General features: G+C 34.3%; 1 protein-coding gene across 1 annotated transcript in view; it reads left to right on the top strand.

Annotated features, from left to right (window-relative positions):
- The first annotated feature begins 721 nt into the window (after window positions 1–721).
- Nsun2 (tRNA (cytosine(34)-C(5))-methyltransferase Nsun2) overlaps window positions 722–15,752 on the top strand; it is a 410,807-nt gene continuing 395,776 nt past the window's right edge. The window contains exon 1 of the mRNA XM_089596349.1: window positions 722–898. Within this exon, the coding sequence (XP_089452475.1) occupies window positions 833–898 (66 nt within the window). The 5' untranslated portion in view covers window positions 722–832. The remainder of the gene's footprint in view (window positions 899–15,752) is intronic.

Here is a 15,752-nt window from a genome sequence, read left to right as displayed (position 1 = left end):
TAAGATTGCTATTATTTATCATGAGCCAAAATTTGAAGAGGCTTCGCGATATAGTTTTGGAGGTATTAAAGTTTTCATGTTGAACTTTTAACACAGGAGGTACAGGAAAGCGCCGGATTGGGGGTCGATTTGTGAACGAAATTGCTTATATTTCTAAAACGCTACTTACAATGTTTCGTAAAAAATAGTATGATATAATTTACATTATTGAGCAACTGTGGTTCCAATTTAAAAGGGCTCAGCGGTATAGTTTTGTTGTTCGAGCTTTGCAAAGTTGATAAATTCAGTGAAATTCGCTCCTACAACGTTGTCATTTTTCGAGATAGTTGTCGAAGCGATATATATAGTATACGCATACGCTACAGCGCATTATGGCACGCACTGTAGAGTGCTCGACTACTATCTTAACTAACTGACCGTGCGTTCGCACATGTAAACAATAGTTAATCAGCTGATCACATTTTGGCGCACTTTAAGCGCTTTTAAGGTTAAAGAGAGGACTTGAAAGCGCTCAAAGTGCGCCAAAACGTGACCAGCTGATTAACTATTGTTTACATGTGCGAACGCACGGTCAGTTAGTTAAGGCAGGGTGGGGGTAGGTACCAATCAAAAACTTAACCAACGCATCATTTCCGAACAGAGCCAATGGTAAGGCCCGATAAGCGAACGAATCTTATGATAAATTCTTATCCTTATGTCGTAACCTGGGACTGCACCCTTAGTTTGTCCTTCCATGTATAGACGGCGTTTTATCCGTGTCGCATTTTGCAATCGTTTCATGACTTCAGTATTCTTAAATAAGAATTAGTTGCCTTATCGAAGTTATCAAGAAATGGGAAGACATCGACGATATAAACCAAAAAAAAATTTTGCTGAAAAGCGTAGAGAAAAGCTTACGGTAATTATAAACAAATCTTTGCTGCCTAAACACAAAGTTATAAATTTTCTTTTTTTTCAAGAATTCTAAATACTTTCTTAATTTTCTGCTTCAAAGTGTTAAAATATTGTTGTTAGTACTTAGTGTACATACTCCTGTGAGGTTAGTACACTCTAATATAAAAACAAAAAAGGGTACTATACAGGTATTGTAGGATATCTCGTGTCAATTGAACGTGCTCTCTTAGAATCTTGTGTTGTAACTGTATTTTATTTTCATTACTACTGTTATTATTGTTATTTTTATTATTATGTAATTGAGTAACAATGATACCAGTCTTACACTATTCCTGGTAATATTTCTACTGTACAAAATCTATTTATTAACATGGATTTTGTGCAAATAGACTCAGTGCATTATTATTTACAAGGATGTATTCTTTATACGGTACTGACAAGATTAAAGAATAAATTTTGCTACAACCAATTAATAAAAACCTTTACTATTTTTTTTATTAATTTCCTAAATTTCATATACAAACCACATGACGATGATTGGATTTTAGAGTTCTTATCTCTTTACATAGTTGTTCTTACTTACTGCATTAGAAGTTAAGCAAAATTGTAGTTTTATTAGTAATAGTTGTTGAAATACTTACAGTAGTTAAAAAAAGTTAATGGCATTAAACAAAAAAAATTGTGAGCAGCAGTAGTAACAAAAAAAAAAAAAAAAGTAGATTATAAAAATAGTAACAGTGTTATTTATCATGGTGGCAATTGCAATAATCCTTGTAGCCATTGAATTCTTTTATTCAACTCCCATTGTAATAATCCACTTATATGAAACAAAAACTATTTTTTCCTAACTGTTGATTTTTAAACTCTCGGTTCAGTGTGACATTTTTAATCTGATTGTCTGGGGCCGATCAGACATTCACCGGGGAAAATTGTTCGGATGAAAATTTTTGATGCCATCTCGTTCAAAAAGTGCCACTGTACCTAATAGTGCATGTTGCCAGATCGAAATGTGGTCACAATTTGTTTAAACAATTTTTTTATCAACAATTTTGTCAAAGTGGTTTTTTTCGTCTAAAAAAAAAATTTTCATATTCTTTGGCTCATTTGGAACAAAAAACTAACTGGGATGTACATACCTAAACCCCACATTTTTCGAGTAAAAAATTCTTGAAATTTCAAAATAGGCAAAATTGGCTATTTTCAGCGCTTTATGGTGCCGTAATTGATGAACTGTTACGGTACGCTCCTAAGTTCAAGAATGTGGCAACATTGCTCAGCTGTAGTTATACCTATATATATATGTACTCTGCAGAATGCAGACAGCTGAGAGCTGACTTGCACTCGCAACCATAGAGGTATAAGAATAGAGGAGAAAAGGGGGCGTGATATGCGACAGCAGAATTCGCTACGTAACGAGGCATCTGTCTTTGTCTGGCAGTTATGTTATTGGTCGAGTCATACATGAGATTGAATCAACTGTAGGATTCAGGACGAAGAAGTAGCCAATAACGTGGCTTTGGCAACAAGGACAGATGCCCCGTTACACTGAGTTATGCTGTCGCTGCCGCTAATGGGCTAGTATAGCGCTTTTCCCCTCTATTCTTATACCTCTATGCTCGCAACTGTATACTTAGTCTCCGATTATTTAAAGATTTTGTTCGATAACAAGACACTTTTCTCATGTCATCGAAAACTGCGTAATACTATATACAAGATAGTATATTTTTTACACCTTACGGGTTATTTATATAAGTGCAGCAGTAGGTTGTATATCGCGTAAGCTTGCATTTCCTATCTAACCCGTCTTCAAACTACGATTTTGTAAGCATGGTTTCTTACAATTTTCATCGTCAACCTTAATTTTTTTTTATACGAATAGAAAGATGGGAATTCAAAGAATATAATTCAATTTTATTAACCTCGGTTGGGTTATTTATAATTTTAACATTGAAGCCACTGGAGCCACCTTAAAAACTATGTGAAAATATCAATTTATTTATATGGAAAAAATTTTTTTTAAATATTTTGATACGTATTCAACAATGTCCTGGAAGTATATTTCCTTGTTTTTCAGTTTAAGCCCTTGTTTTCTTGATTTGAAGAAAGTCGTTTCCACGCGCACTAGCGAGGCGCACTTTACCACGTATATATCTATATGTATGGTTATGCTTGCACTCGCGCGTTGCGGGCAAGTTCTAATAAGTAGTCATAACATTTAACCATGCCTAAAACTATTTTCACATAAAAATTTGACTAATTCTTACTTATTTTTTGGATTCGTTAGGAGTATTTTAATATCGTTCGGTATTTTAGTGTTAGGATGTTGAATTACTACCTCCGATATTTGACAATTTTTTGCTCTCAATAAGCTTTCTAGATGTTTCACACCAAGATTATCGTACCTATCAAACACAACATCAATTCGTGAAACTGTGGATTGCTTAAAAAATGAAACAAAATAATGAAAAAAGGCAGAAGCGAATTCATCAATTGTTGAAAACCTATTTAACTGTAATAAATGGACAATTACCATCCCATCAAAAATTTGTATTTTAGGATTCAAAGAAGAATTTATAGTAGCAATATTTTGAGCACATTCAGTTTTTTTTTCTATTTCATCCATAAGATCCGATTTTGTTGATTTTTTAAAGACACCATCAGCATCTGCAAGAGCTTTGGGATAGTCAAGCAGTTCATACCTAGCCACTTCAGTGATGTTAAAATCTCTATGAATTAAAAGCACAACATACTCTTGTATATCTACGAGTTCTTTAGTATCTTGAATTTTTTTATCATATTTATTAACAGTTTTAGATTTTTCAGAATGATTAAAATTTTTTACTACTACCTTCGAAAGGCGATCGAAAACTCTCTTATTTTTGTCTATGAAACATTCATTTATAAAATTCTCTCATTCATAGAACAATCACGAACTTTATACAGTCTAATACTTTCAAATACTACAGTAAAACTGACAAAAAAATATAAGCATAATACTTTCTTGCCCAAACAAGTTGCGTCGCAATTTACTATATAACTTGTCCGCAACGCGCGAGTGCAAGCATAACCATACATATAGATATATACGTGGTAAAGTGCGCCTCGCTAGTGCGCGTGGAAACGACTTTCTTCAAATCAAGAAAACAAGGGCTTAAACTGAAAAACAAGGAAATATACTCCCAGGACATTGTTGAATACGTATCAAAGTATTTATAAAAATTTTTTCTACAAAAATAAAATGATATTTTCATAAAGTTTTTAAGCGCTGAAAATAGCCAATTTCGCCTATTTTCAATTTTCAAGAATTTTTTACTCAAAAACTGTGGGGTTTAGGTACATACATCCCGATTAGTTTTTTGTCCCAAATAAGCCAAAGAATATGAAAATATATTTTTAGACGAAAAAAACCACTTTGACAAAATTGTTGATAAAAAAATTGTTTAAACAAATTGTGACCATATTTTGATCTGGCAACATGCACTTTTAGGTATAGTGACACATTTCGAACGAGATGGCATCAAAAATTTTCATCCGAACAATTTTCCCCGGTGAATGTCTGATCGGCCCCGGACTATGAGGCAACCAAAGGTATCTTAGAATTTTTAAACAGTGACTATTATCCGAGTGGAAATAAAAGTGGGCAGCCCAGCTTAAACACATGGTCCAAATCATTGACATATAAGAAAAGTAGACTGCTCATTCTTGTGTACAGCGCTGAAGCACAAGTAGAAGAAGACACAACATCAAACGAGGATATTCGTCTCTCGCTCATTGCCAAAGATAAGAATGTGTGAGAGAGATAGATACCCACGTTCGACGTTGTGTCTTCTTCTACTTGTGCTTCAGCACCGTACACATATGGTTTAAATCAAGCAACCAAGCCTGGCCGCAGGCAGTGTGCCAAGATCGTTCTGAGAACTCGCGCACACTTGTGCGCAGCCGGCCTCCGATTGGCCGAGCGACTGCGCGTCGTTTGAACGTCCGAAACTCAAAGACACAGCGCTCAAAGCCCGAACACATAAAACCCAAATGCCTAATCCCCAGCGACCCAGTGCGCTTACTTGGCCGCACTTTTTTTTATTTATTAATTACCAAAATCCCAAGCAGCTAATCCCCAGCGACCCAATGGGATCACATACCACGATTTATTATTAATTTGAATATCAAATCGATTTCGGTTGATATAAAAAATTAACAACAAAGAAAAGGAAGTCTCAGCATAATCTGGAGTAGGCCGAACTTACTGAATCATAACGACTCCGCACACTTAAAAGCTTTGCTTCCTAAAGAAAAGGAAAGTTAAACATCTGAGTAAATACCATTTATACTAAATTGAGAATAAAATGTAAATAACACAAGTAAAGGGTAAGCTACGGTTGATACTATCAACATATGGAAGTTTGTAATCCCTTATGTCGTGTAGTGCACTAGCTCAATTAGTTACGGAGTATATTTTGGAACCAGAAATTGAGAGTTCGAGACTTAAAATTTTTTTTTTTTTTCTTTATTTTTTACTGTGTTTGTAAATACATTCAGATATTTCTTCATATATTAGTCACTACATACAAACACGCATGCATAATAATCTAATTCGAGTAACGCAATAACTTCTGTTCGCACATTTTAAAAAAAAATCTTCTTTTATTTAAACTTGAAGGAATTTAATCATCGCTAGCTAACCAATACGTTCATTACCTGCACTTTTGTTTATTTAATAAATAAACAAAGGTTTAAGCAGCTAACACCCGATTACTCAAAGCTATCGCTTGGCCAAACATTCATTTCTTTATTTATTAATCATTTAACATTTCAAGAGTCTTAGCCTAAGTAAGTTGAAGCGCTCGCTTGTGTGCGCTTTCATTTATTTGCGAAGTATGTTACATTTCGAGAGCGTATTCTACTGTCAAGTAATTCGAAGCGCTTCCTTGGCCACAGTATTAGTTATTTATTAAGTATTGATCGTTTCAGGGGCTTATCCCAAGAAATTTGAATTCCTCGATTGTGTCCGCTTTTATTTATTAAGTAAATACACTCATTTATATAATGAACTAAACAACAAGTATAACTAAATATAAAAAGCCTTATATAATTATAAAATAATTTTAGAACTGTTCTTATGTTTGCTTATGTTTCTTTTTGGTTGCTACTTTTTTAATTTTTTTCTTTATTAGACAGGTTTCCACACCACCGAAGAAGTACCGTCTATGGTGCGTTGTATTTTTTATTGAAACTATTGTGTTTTTTGCCAAAGTATCTAAAGAGTAATAATGTTTTGACATTTTTTTAGAATACATAACATGTCATATTTTTAGTTTAAAAAATAATTTAATTTAGTTAACTTACACATTAGTTTCAACTGTGGACTTCCCTCGCCAAGAGACCTTTTTTTGACTAATCCATCTTATTTCTAATTCTTTGGTAATGTTACTTTAATTTGGTATTAATACTCTCATCCTCAGTCAGTAAAGTTTACGATCTAGCAATAATTTTCTAATTAAAAAGATCTCTAAGCCCTAAACAACTTAAACTTACTGCAAGAATACTGTCTCTAGTATCAAATCAGAATTTATTGAAACAAAATATATAGCTAAGTTAGTCGAAAATTTACTTGGAGTACATATTAGCACTGTTAAATTTATTGAAATGGTTTTCCGTTAACGCTAAGTTTTCGCAATTAATATTATACGCCTTTCCGTACGATATCAAAAAGCATCGCGCATTAAGTAAAGGGATACTAGTTTGATTACTTTTGTCATCCTTAATTTCATTTACAGCAGAAAAAGTTCGCTCAGGTTCCACGTTTGAGTGAGGTATAGCGAAAATTAATTTAACTAAAGATGTTAACGCGGGATAAAGACATTCGTTTGCCTGATTCTTTAAGTTTATGATTTTACTCCAAAAAGTTTCCGTATCGAAATTCATTGATAAATTTTTTTCCTGCTCGTTAAACTTTGTATGAATATCTTGCCACTCATTAGCAACAGTTTCGGCATCTAAAAATGGAAAATACTTCAAAATAATATTTAAATTTGGATATCGTTGTCGTTCCGTTTTATTTAACACTACTTGTGGATTAAGAAAATCTAAATGTTTGAAAATATCGTCGTTTTGAAGAACACGCTTTTTGATCTCATGAAAACCGCGAATGTAAAAATTTTTGCAATTACTCCGTAAATTTTTGACTTCCTCTTTTGTTAATTTTTTTTCTATTTCCGAGCATAAGGGTCCTGTATAGATTTTTTCCAAGGAAATCAGATTTTCCATTACATCAAAATTTGGTAAAAAGATATCTTCTATTACGTTTCCATTTATGAAATTTGTTGCAAGTTGTATTAATAATCTTTTGATGGATTCATTAATCTGGTGTGTTTTATAAGCCTTCGATTGATAGGCTGCATTAAAAGAGTTCAAGAAATTAAGGTTGAAATGTAAAAAACTTACGTAGGCTTCAACAGTATTATTTTGCAGTAAAATTAAAATTTTTTCCGCGTTCGATTCAGGCCCATTTTTTTCACGCGACAGACATGTTTTTTCAAAAACTTTTATCGAAAAAAAAGCAATTAAAGCTGGCCACATAGAAAGAAGACGATCGTAACATTTAAAAGCTTTGAGCCATCGCGTTCCCGAAAATTTAAGAGCTTTGTTATCAGGCAAATTCAAGTATTCTAAATTTTCCGACAGTTCCGCGGTGCGTTTTGGACTAGAGGATAAATAAGAGTACACTGAGCGAGCAAGTTCTTCTATTTCTTTAGGAAGCATACTACAACAATTTTTTGCCACTATCGCGGCCGAGTGACGCATACAATTCCGGACAATTAAATTAGGAACATAATCCCGAAGATATTTTTGATAACTGTTTTGTTTGCCGACCATTACACTAGCGTTATCGCACGAAAGAGCAACTATATTTTTAATGTTTACAGAATTATCGTCAAGGAATTTTATAAACACGCGAAACAACTCTTGTGCACTACCTTTCTGAGCGTCGATTTCAATTAATTGCAAAAGTTGTTGGACAACCGAATTTTTTTGCGGTGAAAAATATTGTACACAAACACAAAGCAATTTTTTATTACTAATGTCGGTGCTTTCGTCAATAAGAACCGAGTAATAAGAATTATTTAAAATACTTGTTAAATTTTCAAACTCATTTCTATAAAAAACGTTATTAATGACTTTTGCACATTTATCTTCTTTTATACAAATATTACATTTTTGACGGCTTGAAAATCCTCGACAAGATTATTAATAAAAGGGATTCAATTATTTACCATTCGAACACTGACGGGGTTTTGCGCAATGAACATCGATACGCTTACTTGGCCGCACTTTTTTTAAATTATTGGTAAGAAAAATCTCAAGTGGCTAATCCCCAACGACCTAATGGGATCACATACCACGATTTATTATTAATTTGAATACTAAAATAATTTCGGTTGATATAAAAAATTAATAACAAAGAAAAGGAAGTCTCAGCATAATCTGTAGTAGGCCGAACTTACTGAATCATTACGACTCCACACACTTAAAAGCTTTGCTTTCTAAAGGAAAGGAAAGTTTAACATCTAAGTAAGTACCATTTATACTAAATTAGGAATAAAATGTAAATAACACAAGTAAAGGGTAAGCTACGGTTGATACTATCAACATATGGAAGTTTGTAATCCCTTATGTCGTGTAGTGCACTAGCTCAATTAGTTACGGAGTATATTTTGGAACCAGAAATTGTGAGTTCGAGACTTAAAATTTTTTTTTTTTTCTTCATTTTTTACTGTGTTTGTAAATACATTCAGATATTTCTTCATATATTAGTCACTTTATACAAACACGCATGTATAATAATCTAATTCGAGTAATGCAATAACTTCTGTTCACACATTTTAAAAAAAAATCTTCTTTAATCTAAACTTGAAGGAATTTAATCATCGCTAGCTAACGAATACGTTCATTGCCTGCACTTTTGTTTATTTAATAAATAAACAAAGCTTTAGGCAGCTCACACCCAATTACTCAAAGCTATCGCTTGGCCAAACATTTATTTATTTATTTATTAATCATCCGGGGGCTTATCCCAAGAAATTTATATATAATTTAAGCGCTGCGATCGACTCAGGTACCATCGTAACAGTTGTTAATGAAGGACTACCTTTTCAAGATAGAATTCATGCCTTGGAAGAGCGCGTATCGATGTTCATTGCGCAAAACCCCGTCAGTGTTCGAATGGTAAATAATTGAATTCCTTTTATTAATAATCTTGTCGAGGATTTTCAAGCCGTGAAAAATGTAATATTTGTATAAAAGAAGATAAATGTGCAAAAGTCATTAATAACGTTTTTTATAGAAATGAGTTTGAAAATTTAACAAGTATTTTAAATAATTCTTATTACTCGGTTCTTATTGACGAAAGCACCGACATTAGTAATAAAAAATTGCTTTGTGTTTGTGTACAATATTTTTCACCGCAAAAAAATTCGGTTGTCCAACAACTTTTGCAATTAATTGAAATCGACGCTCAGAAAGGTAGTGCACAAGAGTTGTTTCGCGTGTTTATAAAATTCCTTGACGATAATTCTGTAAACATTAAAAATATAGTTGCTCTTTCGTGCGATAACGCTAGTGTAATGGTCGGCAAACAAAACAGTTATCAAAAATATCTTCGGGATTATGTTCCTAATTTAATTGTCCGGAATTGTATGCGTCACTCGGCCGCGATAGTGGCAAAAAATTGTTGTAGTATGCTTCCTAAAGAAATAGAAGAACTTGCTCGCTCAGTGTACTCTTATTTATCCTCTAGTCCAAAACGCACCGCGGAACTGTCGGAAAATTTAGAATACTTGAATTTGCCTGATAACAAAGCTCTTAAATTTTCGGGAACGCGATGGCTCAAAGCTTTTAAATGTTACGATCGTCTTCTTTCTATGTGGCCAGCTTTAATTGCTTTTTTTTCGATAAAAGTTTTTGAAAAAACATGTCTGTCGCGTGAAAAAAATGGGCCTGAATCGAACGCGGAAAAAATTTTAATTTTACTGCAAAATAATACTGTTGAAGCCTACGTAAGTTTTTTACATTTCAACCTTAATTTCTTGAACTCTTTTAATGCAGCCTATCAATCGAAGGCTTATAAAACACACCAGATTAATGAATCCATCAAAAGATTATTAATACAACTTGCAACAAATTTCATAAATGGAAACGTAATAGAAGATATCTTTTTACCAAATTTTGATGTAATGGAAAATCTGATTTCCTTGGAAAAAATCTATACAGGACCCTTATGCTCGGAAATAGAAAAAAAATTAACAAAAGAGGAAGTCAAAAATTTACGGAGTAATTGCAAAAATTTTTACATTCGCGGTTTTCATGAGATCAAAAAGCGTGTTCTTCAAAACGACGATATTTTCAAACATTTAGATTTTCTTAATCCACAAGTAGTGTTAAATAAAACGGAACGACAACGATATCCAAATTTAAATATTATTTTGAAGTATTTTCCATTTTTAGATGCCGAAACTGTTGCTAATGAGTGGCAAGATATTCATACAAAGTTTAACGAGCAGGAAAAAAATTTATCAATGAATTTCGATACGGAAACTTTTTGGAGTAAAATCATAAACTTAAAGAATCAGGCAAACGAATGTCTTTATCCCGCGTTAACATCTTTAGTTAAATTAATTTTCGCTATACCTCACTCAAACGTGGAACCTGAGCGAACTTTTTCTGCTGTAAATGAAATTAAGGATGACAAAAGTAATCAAACTAGTATCCCTTTACTTAATGCGCGATGCTTTTTGATATCGTACGGAAAGGCGTATAATATTAATTGCGAAAACTTAGCGTTAACGGAAAACCATTTCAATAAATTTAACAGTGCTAATATGTACTCCAAGTAAATTTTCGACTAACTTAGCTATATATTTTGTTTCAATAAATTCTGATTTGATACTAGAGACAGTATTCTTGCAGTAAGTTTAAGTTGTTTAGGGCTTAGAGATCTTTTTAATTAGAAAATTATTGCTAGATCGTAAACTTTACTGACTGAGGATGAGAGTATTAATACCAAATTAAAGTAACATTACCAAAGAATTAGAAATAAGATGGATTAGTCAAAAAAAGGTCTCTTGGCGAGGGAAGTCCACAGTTGAAACTAATGTGTAAGTTAACTAAATTAAATTATTTTTTAAACTAAAAATATGACATGTTATGTATTCTAAAAAAATGTCAAAACATTATTACTCTTTAGATACTTTGGCAAAAAACACAATAGTTTCAATAAAAAATACAACGCACCATAGACGGTACTTCTTCGGTGGTGTGGAAACCTGTCTAATAAAGAAAAAAATTAAAAAAGTAGCAACCAAAAAGAAACATAAGCAAACATAAGAACAGTTCTAAAATTATTTTATAATTATATAAGGCTTTTTATATTTAGTTATACTTGTTGTTTAGTTCATTATATAAATGAGTGTATTTACTTAATAAATAAAAGCGGACACAATCGAGGAATTCAAATTTCTTGGGATAAGCCCCTGAAACGATCAATACTTAATAAATAACTAATACTGTGGCCAAGGAAGCGCTTCGAATTACTTGACAGTAGAATACGCTCTCGAAATGTAACATACTTCGCAAATAAATGAAAGCGCACACAAGCGAGCGCTTCAACTTACTTAGGCTAAGACTCTTGAAATGTTAAATGATTAATAAATAAAGAAATGAATGTTTGGCCAAGCGATAGCTTTGAGTAATCGGGTGTTAGCTGCTTAAACCTTTGTTTATTTATTAAATAAACAAAAGTGCAGGTAATGAACGTATTGGTTAGCTAGCGATGATTAAATTCCTTCAAGTTTAAATAAAAGAAGATTTTTTTTTAAAATGTGCGAACAGAAGTTATTGCGTTACTCGAATTAGATTATTATGCATGCGTGTTTGTATGTAGTGACTAATATATGAAGAAATATCTGAATGTATTTACAAACACAGTAAAAAATAAAGAAAAAAAAAAAAAATTTTAAGTCTCGAACTCTCAATTTCTGGTTCCAAAATATACTCCGTAACTAATTGAGCTAGTGCACTACACGACATAAGGGATTACAAACTTCCATATGTTGATAGTATCAACCGTAGCTTACCCTTTACTTGTGTTATTTACATTTTATTCTCAATTTAGTATAAATGGTATTTACTCAGATGTTTAACTTTCCTTTTCTTTAGGAAGCAAAGCTTTTAAGTGTGCGGAGTCGTTATGATTCAGTAAGTTCGGCCTACTCCAGATTATGCTGAGACTTCCTTTTCTTTGTTGTTAATTTTTTATATCAACCGAAATCGATTTGATATTCAAATTAATAATAAATCGTGGTATGTGATCCCATTGGGTCGCTGGGGATTAGCTGCTTGGGATTTTGGTAATTAATAAATAAAAAAAAGTGCGGCCAAGTAAGCGCACTGGGTCGCTGGGGATTAGGCATTTGGGTTTTATGTGTTCGGGCTTTGAGCGCTGTGTCTTTGAGTTTCGGACGTTCAAACGACGCGCAGTCGCTCGGCCAATCGGAGGCCGGCTGCGCACAAGTGTGCGCGAGTTCTCAGAACGATCTCGGCACACTGGCCGCAGGTGGGTTTGAAATATGGCGCTGACTTGGGCGCAGCTTGGCCTGACTTAGCATGACTTTTGCCCACTAATCGCCCACTTTTGGCTGCACCGATATTGGATATATATTAGCATATAAGTTTCTATGTATGTCTTTTTTTAATTTTTTTATTCATCATTGCCCGTACGCTCAGACATGACATTTTTATACAAACATAGTGTTAATTAGCCATCGGTGCATTCGGTGCACCTGAGTTATGACCAGATGTTTATATATGTATATTAACATCTGGACCAACTCAGTCACATCTATGATCACGTTGAAGCGTCAGAGTAACAGTTAATTGACCTTTGAGAATCAAAAGAGCACAGGTGAAAGGGCGCGACCTGAATGGTGACCAGACGATCACTCATTCAAGTACTAACTGCGCCAAATGTAGCTTAACCTCGGAGATCGATGGAACTACAACTCCACCGTTGCGCTACCGCGATCACGTCATACATATCCATGTGTGTCTGCGGGCGTGCACGTCATACTATTTTTATACTTATATTCATATATATAGACTTCTCTGTATTATGCTGATCTGCAGACAAAAGTGGGCGATTACTGGGCGAAAGTCATGCCAAGTCAGGACAAGCTGCGCCCAAGTCAGCGCCGTATTACAAACCCACGGGATGCCAAGTCAGGTGCCAAGCTGCGGCCAAGGTGGGCAGCGTGGCAGCCAAGCTTGGGCCCAGTTTTCGCCCACTTTCAATTTCTACTCGGGCAAGTACTGTTCGCCGTGTACAGAGATTGGTAGAGAAATTACTAATAACAATACTACAGTGCAAGACAACTTTTCGCCACTGATCGGGTTGACCCGCTGCGGCCAGCTGTTGAACTGGGTGCACATTTTTTGAGAGTGTGAGAATTTTTGAATGGTATCGAAGAGCAGGGACCCTGTGGTAACTATGCAGTGCTCTCTCTTGCACCAATTAAAACATCACCGGACAGGGTTTAAAAAAGTAAAAGAAGACGTTCGGACCCTTATTTGAAAAAAGTGCAGGACTTGGTTTGCTGACGAATTCAGAAGCCTTGGATAGTCCGTATCAGACGTACATAGATTTGGACAACTGAATTTATTTGGAAGATTCTTTTATAGAGTACTTAAGTTGGGAAAACGTGGTTTTTTGGTTATAGTTTTTTTCCTGTTGATAGTAGTCCAAAGTGCCTGTAAAAGAAGTTGTAGCAGTTCCAAAGACCTACGAAATGAGCTGCGTTGGTTTAGAAACCGTTTTATAGTTAACTTACAAATTGCAAAATTGGCCGTTTTCTTAATTTGTTTTAAATGTATCAACAATTAATCCCAATCGTCTTAAATTGCTCGTAAGTTATAGCTTTTGTTTGGTGTAGTAAGTCCTCCAAACAGGAAATTTGTACGTTTAATCGTTTTTGCGCAATCGCAATTGTTTAATAAAAAAGTGGTTATTTGTAAATTATTTATCAGGGCTGGATGCCATCCTGCAGGGTCCAATAGGTGCCCACTTCATTCGTTAAGAGTTGTACTTTACATTTCTCATTTACAGTTTTTCAATTTTTGCAAATGTTTAATGGTATAATGATCTTCGAAAAATTTAGTGTTCTTACGACCCTGGGAAGCCAAGATAATTTTCATTTATTTTTTCATTTGATTCTCTCGACTTTGTTAATTTACGTGAGCAGTTGCTTTTGGATATGTTACTCTTAAATGCCTATATTTTATAAAAAAAAATTTGAACATTGCCTGCCGTTGAAAAATCAACAATATCTTGGCTTCTCTGGGTGGTAAAACAACTTTTTTTTGAAACTGGGGGAGGCTTAAGCAGATAAATCGTTTGACGTACTTTATTAAACTGTCTGAGATTATTTATCGGCGAAAAAAGCACATTTCGAAAGATTGTTGTCCAACATGCATCTACAGCGCGTTTCTATAGATATACCTCAACTCTAAAGATATATCTTTTCATTTGGAGAGTAATACTTAACAATGGGTGTAATCTGCAATCACCACCTGCAGTTACATAATGTTGTCATGTCTCACATATGTAACTGCTGGTGATGATTGCGGATTACACCCAATGAAGTAATTATCATAATAATGATAATGATAATCCATAGTTTGCTTATGAAATCGCGGTTTTTCGATGTATGTTTCTAAAGTTTTTGGTGCGCTAAGTTTTTGTTTTGTTAGCATGTATGATAATTTTTATGTGTATGTATTATATTATTTTGTATATATGTTGATAAAACCAATACACACGTAAATTTAAATCACATTTATTTTATTATTAAAACGAACCGTAGATGTTTCGCATTAAGATGACTTATTTTATGAATCAACTTGTAAAGCCCTATTAAATCACGAAGACTTAGATCTATTCCTATTCCGTTTTAAATTAATGTTGAAATTGGTACAATAGATGAACACAATGTACATTCATGGGATGTATCATTAGGTAATAAATTTTGTCCATACATATAAGTCTCACGTCGGCATGACGTACTATTTGAGTTTAAGCTTTTGCTTAATAATTCGGGATACACGCTGAGCACGTAAGTGGGACACGAGGATAAAGGGGTAGTTCCAATTAACGACAAGATATTTGCAAAGGGGCTACGATTGTTTCACCCGATTAGAACCGACTGCTGTGCAATATTCCGATGCACTTGTTTGCGGCTCGTCCAAGGTTTGTTGACTTTACCCGGAGCGGCCTACCGAAGGGTATCCCGTCCGCAATCTAGATGATACTGGCACCGTTACGGGAAAAAGTATCGTTCTTAGAGGTTACGTGGGAGTAAATGGTAATTTGACTCGTGACCTGACTCGGATGTACTCATACCGTCGCGAGTATTGATTTTCGTTTTAATCAGATTAGTTGTTGCTCCGATGGCACCACTACCGTGGCGGACAGTGGTGTGCTCGTAAAACAAACTTAACAATTTTCGATGATCCCCGGGTACCAATACCGTGGCGGATAGTAGTGCGCGCGTAGAACAAACTTATTAATTTTCGATGATTTTCGGGTACCAATACCGTAGTGGATAGTGGTGCGCTCGTAAAACAACTTAGTTACGGACCCGGCCGAAAAAGAGTAAAAACAGGAAAAGAAGGAATACAAAAAATTTTGTATGATAACTTTAACACTTACTTTTATTTAAATGTGAACTGAAGTCCACGGCAAACCAGTACGAGCCGAGGTGAGTAAAGTATTTGAAACGTTATGCGCTCGTGGAGGACTGAGTGATAGTAGA

Source organism: Copidosoma floridanum, unplaced genomic scaffold, assembly GCF_036245765.1.
Source record: "Copidosoma floridanum isolate Cflo_tuat_1 unplaced genomic scaffold, Cflo_Japanese_pri ptg000030l, whole genome shotgun sequence".
NCBI classification, from domain to species: domain Eukaryota; kingdom Metazoa; phylum Arthropoda; class Insecta; order Hymenoptera; family Encyrtidae; genus Copidosoma; species Copidosoma floridanum.
This window is presented reverse-complemented; position numbering and strand designations above follow the sequence as displayed.